An 11,228-nucleotide genomic window follows, 5' to 3' on the forward strand; every position below is an offset into this window, starting at 1 on the left:
CCTAAAGTAGTCTAGCTGCAGGTCACATCTTCCTAAAAACACTACAGTATTGATGACTAAGTTTCACTCATTTTTGCTATGTGTTACATTTATTTTAAAATTTTATTTATATTTTTATTTTGATAGCCCCTTTCTTCAGGGGCCCTCAAACCTGGATCAGTAAATCCCAGATATTTGTATACGGTTTTCTAAGAAATAGATGCCTAGGCAGTTAATAGGCAGACTGTCTGCATTAGCTTTCCTAGGGCTACCTGAATTAATTCCCAGAGAAGTCCTAAAGAAAGAACAGACATCTGTATCTCTTCAACCTATGTAATCCAGTTGCATCTGAATTTCCTCCAGCTTAATGGGGAATGCTAGTTGCATTGCCGAAGGATTTCCCAAATAGCTGAGTCTGAGAGCTGACTTTATAATGGATCAGATCTCTCTGAAAAATCCTTAGGCATTTTTGGGTCTTTGCAGGATCTCTGTTAACCCCCTCCCCACCTCCAACCCCCACCACATACACAACACAGAATCTTTAATTTGCTTGTTTTTAGCGTTGATTAATATCACTCCTTGTTCAACTTTCCTATGACTGGAATAAAAATGATTTGGTGATTTTTTTTTTTTTTTCAGCATTTACTCTGTATTTAAGACTTGTCTCGAATACTTATCTTAGAAGATTTCATAAATTATTAGTGGAGTTAAGGAATAATTTGATGGAACATTGCTATTAAATATAATGGAAGAGAAGTTTCAAAGATGTAATACTAAGGAATGTTTAAAATGTTATTGAAGATGTTAAATTCTAATAAAACAAATCATTAAGATACAAAGTTTATGAGGAATAAATTTCCAAATATTTTCTGACAACAATAGAGTTAAGAATATTTTTTTTCAAAGCATTCAGGAAGAAAATTGCTTGTATTAATATAAAAGTTCTAGTGCTCTTTTGTCTACCTGTTGCTAGTTCATAAACACATTTCTCATATACATGTATAACATCTATTTTTAAAAGTCATCTTATGTTTTGCTTTTGAGTGCTTACGTTTGTTTCAGATTCTTTCACATTTATTAATAATTCCAGAGAAAGAAGGTCCAGAAAAGAAGAAAACAAAAAAGGAAGCTGGAAATAAGAAGTCTACACCAGTTAGCATTCTTTTTGGTTATCCACTTTCAGAGCGAAAGCAGATGGCACTTCTCATGCAGATGACAGCAAGAGACAACAGTCCAGGTGACATTTACCATCACCGAATTTGTGTGTGTTCTTAGTTTTCCTCAGATCCTAGCCTTGTCTTAACAGTTATTTTTAACTAAGTTTTTATTCTTGGATTTAGTCAGAATTTCTTGTAGTAGCATAAGTTTGTAATTTTACATTTATTTGTCTGACAGTTGTTTATTGTCTGTATCCTCTATTAGATGAGAAACTATACAAGAGTAGGGATCTTTGCATTTAGTGGACATTAAGTATTTGTAAACTAAAGTGGATAATTTAGAAATGGGTCAGTCAACTTGAGAAATCTGTTGCAAAACTGTATGCTTTTACCTCACTAAAGATTTTTTTTTACCCCAGTTTCTATAAGCTGTTTCTAGGTGTATAATTTACTTTTCCATTCACTAACACCCTGCCGATAAACCGATAATTTTATCATATTATTACTTTCAGAAGCAAGAGTTTAATCCATGTTTTATTGTTATTTTATTGTTTATTATTTTAAGATTTGCTAGGTTATTATAAAAGGAAATCCATGTTTTATTGTTATTTTATTGTTTATTATTTTAAGATTTGCTAGGTTATTATAAAAGTATATTATGTAAATTTAGCTCATATTTTATATCACATTTCCAATTAAGATGTTGTGCTACATGTATGTGTGCGCGTGTGTGTTTATTCATGTACTGTGCCCTCCAAAAATAATTGAAGATGGATTCCTAGTGGACCAAAACAAAGAGAGAACAAATAAAACAACCTGCTAATTTATTAAAAGGGGCTAAAAGGGTAGATAAAACCCTTTTATCTGGCTGAGATAGTTATTACTATTGAGTGTTGAATTTAGCTATGCATTCTAGCAGCTAATAACACAAAAAGGAAAACTTTTTAGTTGTATAATTCTCATTGGTAACAAGAAAGGAAATCACTTTTGTCTAAAGAAAAAAATTTCTTTTGGCTCTGAGTTCAAGTTATCTTTATATAAGACTTTTAGGTAACAATAGACCTTGTTAAAGCGCATTGAAAAGGACAGAATTTTTTCAGTGAACTTTTCCTGTGTTGGCTTATTTTTTTAAAACTGGGACAACGCGGTAAAATTCTTAGAGTTTCTTCGTATCATAGTTCTCATCAAAATGTGTCCTAATATCTTTCACTAATAAAAACATGTTAGGGCAACAGCATGTTGTTTTGGTTATACTTCCACCTTTCCACCCGCAACTTAGGAAAGAATGTGGCCAAATTTAAGACGTTTTACAATGTTAAAACTTTGTTTCTGTAAAAGGTTGATTTCGAGTCAGATTTATTAGATGGGAAGACTTTTAATTTTTAAAACTCAGTTTTTTGTACCATGAGCTTCTAGCCTTCAAATAAATTCAAGAATTAATACAGTAAGGCAAAAATTAAAGTCCTCCCTCATCTCCAATGACCTCCTCACCACTTGAGGGGCAATGACTATTAATAGTTTCTTCTAGAAATTTTCTAGGCATAAACATGCAAATATATATCTTTTGTTATCGTTTGCTCTTAAATATAAACAAGATTATACTATAATACTGTTCTGCATTTGATTATTTAGGGTACATCTTAGTCAACTTTTACTATATGAAGAACCAGAGTGGAAAGCTTTTGAAATATCAAGCTGTTCGCCAGCATATATGTATACTTTGAGTTTCAGATTCATTGTTTTATCTGTTACATAATTAGTTTTCTATGTTTCTGTTCTGTTTAACCTGATTGACATTATGGATAATAGTACTTTCGTGTGTGTGAATATTGTTTCGCTATGGCTAACAAAATTTTGTATGAATTGCTTGCAAGTTGTTTGAATTAAAAGATACGTTCTTTTTTTAAAGAAGTTAACATAATTTTCTTAATAAGTAATTTGATTATAAAGATAATACTTAAATTCATTTATTCATTCAGCAGATATTGTGTATCACCGTGTACCTACCAAGAAGTCTTCTAAACAGTTGAGAAATAGTGATGAATAAGATAGACAAGGTCCTTTCGCTTAGAATGTACATTATAGAAATACGTAGATAGGAAGCTGTTAGTGACAGAATATACTTTAAAATTTAAAAGGTAAACCTTAAACTTTTTTTTTATTGAGGAAAGGATAATAATACTTCAGTGCTCTAATAATGGCAGTTGCAAGAAAATTATTATACTATATGCTAGAAAATTATTTTCCATAAACTTTTTTCTCTTAGAGCAGTTGTTTCTTTTAAATAGTGATGAATTTCAGAATTAATTATTAATACTGTACATGTGTCTTGAATCCTTGCCTGATTAAGAAACCAATTTTGTTTTGTATTTCCCTCAGTAGTTATGAAATGGGAAGGAAAAGGCTTTGGACATCATCTAGTTTAACTTTCCTGTTTTTGATACAGACACTGAAAGAAAAATCAAAACTGAGAATCAGAACAAAGCACTGTTTTTTTCTCTTATCACCCACTTTTAAAGGCCTTTTTTGACTCTCCTTATTTCATGCAGATCTTAAGTTTTATTTTTATACTAAAATCATCCATGACCTTAACTTGCACTTAATAACAGAATGGAACTCCAGTACTTTGTCTGAGTCAGAGGTATGAACTCTAGTCTGTAATGTCCTTTCATCTAGGTCTTAGAATAATGGCATAACATCCCATGAGAATGACATTTTTTTGCAGTTTATCAAATTATCATTGAGCAAACACTTTCAGAGTGCATACTTGTTACAATATTATCATTTTAAGCCAATTTTATGAATTGACAGACTAAAACATTTTTTTCTATATTGGCTCATGAAATATTTGATAATCCTAAAGAAAGATCTACTCCTTGTATTTGGGTCAAATTAATGTACCATCCAAGTCAAGCTGTGGATTGTTAGGGTGAGAAAGTATTCCTCCTGTTCCAAGAAATTAGCACATGACTTATAAAAAGCCTTTAAGTGACTATACAAAATATTCAGCCTAGCACTTTTGTTAGCTTTCTTCTTTCTTACAGATTCCACACCAAATCATCCATCACAAACAACACCAGCCCAAAAGAAAACACCCAGTTCCTCATCTCGACAAAAAGATAAAGTTAATAAACGAAATGAACGTGGTGAAACTCCTTTACACATGGCAGCTATTCGAGGAGATGTGAAACAAGTCAAAGAATTAATAAGTTTAGGGGCAAATGTGAATGTGAAAGATTTTGCAGGTAAGACTAGTTATTAAAGCCTAATACACAGGAACTAAAATTTAAAGTTTGTCATCTAAACAGCTCTGGTTACAATTTAATCTACATTTTTAATTCTTCTTACTGAAACAAGTTTTAAAACTGTACATTATTATGAAACTACTTTGGAGTGTATACATAAAAGCCTGATCTCTGCTAAAATTCCATGTCAGTAATTACTCAAATTTTTAAATATTAAACTTAATTTTAGTTGACAGGTTATAATATAATTCTTTATCCAATATAGGTTCTATTCTAGGTGAATTAGAGTTACACAGTGTCTTCAAAGTAGTTAATTTAATCAAGTCTTTCAAGAACATGTATTAACTTGAACATGAAAACTATAAAGGGGTGGTGGTGGTGTTTTATTTTAATTAACTCAAATACTATACCAGTATGTTCTTATTATAAAGAATTCAAGCAAGAAAATTATGCAAGAAAAAATATAGAAATTCTCTTTAGTTTCACATATTACACTCTCCTCCCCTTAGTTTGTTTTCTGCACAATTATTGTTAATAATTTAGAAGTTATATTCATGCATTTTCATTATCATATATATAAAATGAACATATTTCTATGTACATATATGTAGGACTTTTTAAAAAATTGAATCATTTAATCTATACCTATCAGTCTGTAGTTCTACAACCTGCTTTTTTTACTTAATGTCTTACAGCTATTTTTGTCAGTACATGCAGGTAGTTCTACTTCATTAATTTCAATGGCTGTATAGTATGGGTTCCATGGACAATACTTTAGTGAACACTCCTGTAGAAATATCTTTATGTATAGTCACTGACAGATTTTAGTATTTCGGTTAGAAGGGAAACAGCTAAATCAAAGGAGATGCATATTCTTAAAATTTTGAAATACAGGCAAATGACCCTCCAAAACTACTTTTATCAGTTTACCCTACCATCAAGAAAGAGTACTGTGTGAAAGAGTATAGTATAGTACTCTTTCCACACATCTTCACTAAAACCAGATATTATCAATTATTAAAACCAGATATTTTAATTATTAATTTGACGATTGAAGAAAAGATCTTTAATTTGGATTTTCTTTATCAATAGTAACTGAATATTCCTTCTCGTGCATATTATAAATTAATATGTATTCTGTGAATCACCAGATCCAATTCTTTGCCCATTTTCCTTATGGTTAATATATAAGAAAGAGCCCTTCATTTTAGTGTACATTTTAATTCTCTATTAAATATGTGAAGATTTTCACTGTCTATGGCTGTGTTTGAATTTTCATTACAGTCGTACTAAAATTTTTTTTTATGTAATCATATCAGTTATTGTTTTATGTGTTTTTTGGTACTTTTTTAAGAATGCCTTTTCTACCCTTATATCATAAAGCTATACCCCTATATTTTCTCATTTCAAATTTTGGTTTTGTTTTGCTTTTACTCATAGCCCTACTATAATACACCTGGAATTTATTTCTCTATTTGAATGGGGGAGGAAGGGGTGATATTCAGCAGTGCTCCCCAACCTTTTTGGCACCAGGGACCAGTTGGTGCTCCTATGAGAATCTAATGCCTGATGATCTAAGATGGAGCTAAGGTGGTGATGCTAGTGCTGGGGAGCAGCTGAGAATACAGATGAAGTTTCACTTGCTTGCCAGCTGCTCACCTCCTGCTGTGTGACCTAGTACCGGTCTGCAGTCTGGGGGTTGGGGACCCTTGATATACAGGATCTACTTTAAAGAATAAGACTTAAAATGCTCAGCATCCATTCTAGAGGAAAACGTGATATTACCTATCAGAAACCAAAAAAATTCACTTTCTCTTTGACCTGACAATCCACTTCTAAGCATTTATCTGAAATGTTTAATCATGGATGTACATGAAGATTTAGTTGTAAGGGTATTTGTTGCAGCATTGTCTCTAATATTTAAAAATTAGAAATAATTTAAATGCCCAGTAATAGAAGCTTGTTTAAATAAATGATGGCATTTTTGTTCAGTGCAATACTTTGTTGTAGGAAAGTTTAATGACATGCAGGATTATTTTCACTGTAGAAGCAGTTAAACAACTTTCCCAGTTTTGTTTTAAAATTATAAATATGAGAGGGAATCTAGTTGGATTTATGCTAAATTATTTAAATTATTATATCTGGGTGGTGAAATTATAGGTAATGCTTTTCTGCTTTGTATTTATGTTTTCTAATTTTTCTCTGATGAACATATAACTTTTTTATTATAAAAGTAACTGAAATGATAAATTTATTTCAGTTAAAATAAGTATTAAGTTCAGAAAAGATTGTGTTGACCTAACAGATGAAAGCCCTTAAAACATAGCGATTTTTGTTTACTGAAAGATCCTTACAGGCTTTTTAACATTTCGCCTTCTTTTTCTATTCTTTTTCCATAGCTCAGATCATTATAAATTATAACAAATTTATGTTTATTGGATAAACTTAAATGTTTAATACTTTCATCAAATAATTTAGCCTTAATGGAAATAATATATTAATCATGAATGAAGCTTCTGTAAAATTAGTGGTGTTCTTAGGTATTTATTTCTTGTTCATCACTCCTTTTCCCCTCTGTACTATGTGCCTTTAGAATCATTATATCACTCATGGTTATGTATAATTCAATATATATTGAATTAGTACAAATGAACTATATGGTTAAAGTAGTATTCTGACTTTAGGTTGGACACCACTGCATGAAGCTTGCAATGTTGGATATTATGATGTTGCTAAGATACTTATAGCAGCTGGAGCAGATGTTAACACACAAGGATTAGATGATGACACTCCACTCCACGATTCTGCTAGTAGTGGGCACAGAGATGTAAGTATGATAGAAAAATCAGTAACATATATTTTCAAAATATAAATTCAACCCAGAGTTATTTAGTTCACTTCTTAGTCATACAGTCTCATGTCATATTTCACTCATTACCTGATCATCTCATCTGTATTTTATTTTTCCTTTTTTGATGCCTTCAGATTGCTGATTCCTATCATAGTCAGATTTAGCATTATTTTTTCATAAAATGTATTTAATTTGAAATTAAATAGGTTGGCAAAATTATTTCAAGGCCATTTTGTCAGATAACTTGATGTAGTGATTAAAGTGGATTTAGAGTTAAAATTTTAGTGTCATACTGCCTGTTTTTTTTAGACTCGTTAATATTTAATGATCCCTCTATTCATAACATCTATTCTAGCATTTTAGCTGACATGATTTAATATATTCGGATGGCTTATATGCATATAATAAAAGCATGATATAACCAAACATTACGTATGCTTACAAATTAATGGTATCTTTAAACATCATGTTTATTTATTTGTTTTGCTGTAATATTATGTACCATGCTGGATTTTTTAATCCATTCACATTTTAGTCTCTGGCATGTTGATATCAAAGCTAAGCCATTCTTAGTTTTAATGAAGCTTGTGTTGTAAGTATGTTTAATGCCTAATTCCATTGCTGTAACCTGCTTACAGCCAGAGCAAGTCAACCTGGACATTATTAGCAATGATTCTAAAGCAGGATTTAATTTTTCAAATAAATAGGTTTTCTCTTTTACTTAATTTTTACTTTATCAAAGAATACTTGCACATAGTTTAGAAAATTAAAAAGTACTACTCAGCTTATAAAGATATCTGCAGGCTCCCTCCCATGCCTTCCCATTTCCTAGTACCTTTAGTCAAAGGCAACTAATGTAGGTGTTTCTTCTAGTAGTTACCTCTTTGTTTCTAACAGATGCAAGCTATTTTGCTTTCTAATTTTTAGTCATTATTCATTGACCTCCTGCAAAGGATATTATTAAATATTGCTGCTACAGAGACTCAGAGAGTGTACTCTGCTTTGGATCTTTGTTTATTACTTGAGTTAATATATTGCCGTGTTCTGTTTCTTTGTTTAGTTTTCTGTGCGTCTATTTTTGTTCTTCCTTAATCTCTCTGATATAATTCCAAAATGCCTCTAAATAAGATCAAACATATCGATCAGTTTACTGTTTTTGAGATGCACTTCTGGCATTTCTCATATCCTTATATGCAAAATATCTTGTATCCTGCTCTGATTGGGACTAATTGTTCTCTAGATCTGTAGGATGATGCTGTCCTGGAATATTTTTTTTGCTAATAATCCCACGTGGGATTCTCACAGTCTCCCCATGAGAGTTCCAGTTTCTTTGTGCCCATCTGAACTCCCCGAAGATATTAATTAAATGATTTGTTTTACTTCCTTCATGGCCTAAGATCCTTCGTGTTCCTACTCTGTTTTGATATGTTATTCAGATTAGAGATCTTCTGCTGACTTCTATTTATTCATATTTGAATGAAGCTCTGAAAAGCCTGATTGATAAGATCTATGCTTTGCAGAGTTTTTTTTGGCAGGTGGGCTTCTCTGTAGTATGCCTGGATAAGATGACTGAGAAATTTCCCTTTTTTCTTTAGCAGCAAACATTCCCTACCTTATCGGGGGAAAAAATTGAATTTGGAGTGAAGATAGATAGGAATTCAGTCCTGGCCTGGATAGTTTATCACCTGTTTGATCTTGAACAAAACACTTTTCTCCTCTGAACCTTCTATATCCTAGTCTTTAGTTTATGCAATAAATAATGTCTCTCTAAAGGGGATATTTTGGAGGAAAAACAAGATACTGTGCTTGTAAACACACTCTGAAATCTGAAATTTTAATAGAAATGTCAGAGGTAAAAGATTAAAAGGCTACCTTTATATTGGTGTTTTTCAAATAAACATTTTAGAAACTAAAATTTGGAAACTAAAAATGCTGTTTTTCTGATTTACATTTTTCTATAAGGTATTTTTCTTGATTCTCAAAGTTCTCATTTTGAAAAAAAAGGTAGCTTATAAATGTTATTTTTGCTAAACTGGTTCTTGCTTACCATTAGACCAGTCTTTTCTGCTCTCTTGGCGTTTCATACATACCTGTATGCTAGCACATACTACATTATTTTTTTACCGATGTACTTGTCTGTTTCCTGTGCATACAGGCTTTTTGTATTGTTTTGTGTTAATGGCCCCTCGAACCGCTTGTCACATAGGAAACACTTAAATTCTGCCTGGATTTATGTATGGGTGGGTAGGTGGATGGATGGATGGATGGATGGATGGATGGATGGATGGATGGATGGATGGATAGATAGATAGATAGATAATTGACTGAGGATAGAGAGAATGCTACAGACTTAATCCATAAAGCCTGACAATATGTAGGGTATATTTCTCTTTCCACAGAATTTATCAGAAACTGACTTATTTTCTGGCTGTGATATTTTGAATATGGTACTTTTTGCCCTTTTTTAAAAATGCCATTATTGACAGTTCATCAAAGATGAATAGTTTTCTTTTAAATGTGATAAAGATTTCCTGATTTCTAAATGTAATGTTAAAGAATTATGCCTTGTGAATAAGATATATTTCTATGAATACAAGTTTCTAAATATGCACATAGCTGCAAAATATCTCCAGAAGCTGATCTTTGCACTTACATACTTACAAGAACTCAAACAGTATTTCTTGTCTCTTTCCAGAGGGAGACTAGCATATTATTTTTAAGAGACTTTTGCTTTTCCTCCTACCAACATGCCTAAGATAGTAGGAGTAACAATTCAGAGCTCTTGAGAACTATTTTCTCCTTTTTCTTTTACTCTTGCTTGTGGTGGAGGAGAGAAATGAGAGCCACCAGAAACTATCATTTGTATATGTCTATACCATGTATTATGAGTCTCTATCAAAGAACTGGATTTCTTTCACTCACAATGCTCACAACTTCAACCATCCATAAAACATTTTTAAGGTGGAGAAGTATAAAGACAGCAGTTCTGTAACCTGTTCTGAGTTACTTAGAGTAAGACCTCTCTAAGTAATTTAACCTAGCTTACTAAGAAGCTCATCTTTGACCTACCTTTTGCAAAGGCAGAGTACTCTGTGATATTCATTTCCACAGTAGCTTTCTTCCGAGTTCTGTTTTAGATAGCCATCTTTATTTTCTTCTTGTCTCATCATTTTGATCTACTTCTAAATTTATTGCCTATGTTTTAAGCAACTCTAAGTTACTTGAAATCATATTTAGAATAAATAATTATTTACATAGTATGATATATAAAGTGTTGGTTATTTAGGTTAGGGGTTTTGTAACATGTTTGAATGAACCATCTGTCCCTGACTGATCATCAAATGCTTAAAATGATGGGAGATTTTAAAGGACATAGACTCACAAGGACAAAGAGCAAAAGAAACAAGAAAACCAACATTTTAGAGATGGGGATTAGAGGAATGAGTGGTTATTGACCTAGAACAGGGTTTGGCAAACTTTCTGTAAAGGGGCAAATAATAAATACTTTAGCAGCCCACATGCCATCTCTACCTCCTCTTCCTGCATCTCTCTTTTCTCTTACTCCTATTTTCTCCTCTGTACTTCTTCTCCTTTATCAGTCCTTTTAAGAGTATTTTAAAAGAATATGAAAATTATTTTTAGTTGGCAGGCCAGATTTGGCCTGTAAGCCAAGTTTACCAACTCCTGATTCATAGAATTCAAGAAAATGGAAACCAAAACCACTCCAGCACAGAATCACAGAAAAACTGAAGCTGGAAATGATGGCACTGGGTACTTCTGGAAGTGCCCATTGAAATAGGACAAAATGAGAGCATAACATCTTTTCCATTTTCATATCCCCTTCCTAACTTTACATAGCCAAATGATTGCACCTCTCCCAACCCTGGCAGATGATTGGAGGTTTATTTCCTGGCAAGTATAAACCATATATTCTGTACTGATGTACCACAGTAGTTGAGAGTAACGATTAAGTGTAAATTAATTAGGTAAAACCTG

General features: G+C 32.1%; 1 protein-coding gene across 3 annotated transcripts in view; it reads left to right on the top strand.

Moving 5' to 3' along the window:
• The window catches only part of ANKRD12 (ankyrin repeat domain 12), a 118,595-nt gene that overhangs the window by 52,465 nt on the left and 54,902 nt on the right, over nucleotides 1–11,228 (top strand). For all 3 annotated transcript variants that reach the window (XM_006920075.3, XM_006920076.3, XM_025038561.1), the window contains 3 exons: nucleotides 1,070–1,216; nucleotides 4,181–4,381; nucleotides 7,066–7,208. In XM_006920075.3, the coding sequence (XP_006920137.1) occupies nucleotides 1,070–1,216; nucleotides 4,181–4,381; nucleotides 7,066–7,208 (491 nt within the window). The remainder of the gene's footprint in view (nucleotides 1–1,069; nucleotides 1,217–4,180; nucleotides 4,382–7,065; nucleotides 7,209–11,228) is intronic.

Source organism: Pteropus alecto, unplaced genomic scaffold (genome assembly GCF_000325575.1).
Source record: "Pteropus alecto unplaced genomic scaffold, ASM32557v1 scaffold146, whole genome shotgun sequence".
Classification (NCBI taxonomy): domain Eukaryota; kingdom Metazoa; phylum Chordata; class Mammalia; order Chiroptera; family Pteropodidae; genus Pteropus; species Pteropus alecto.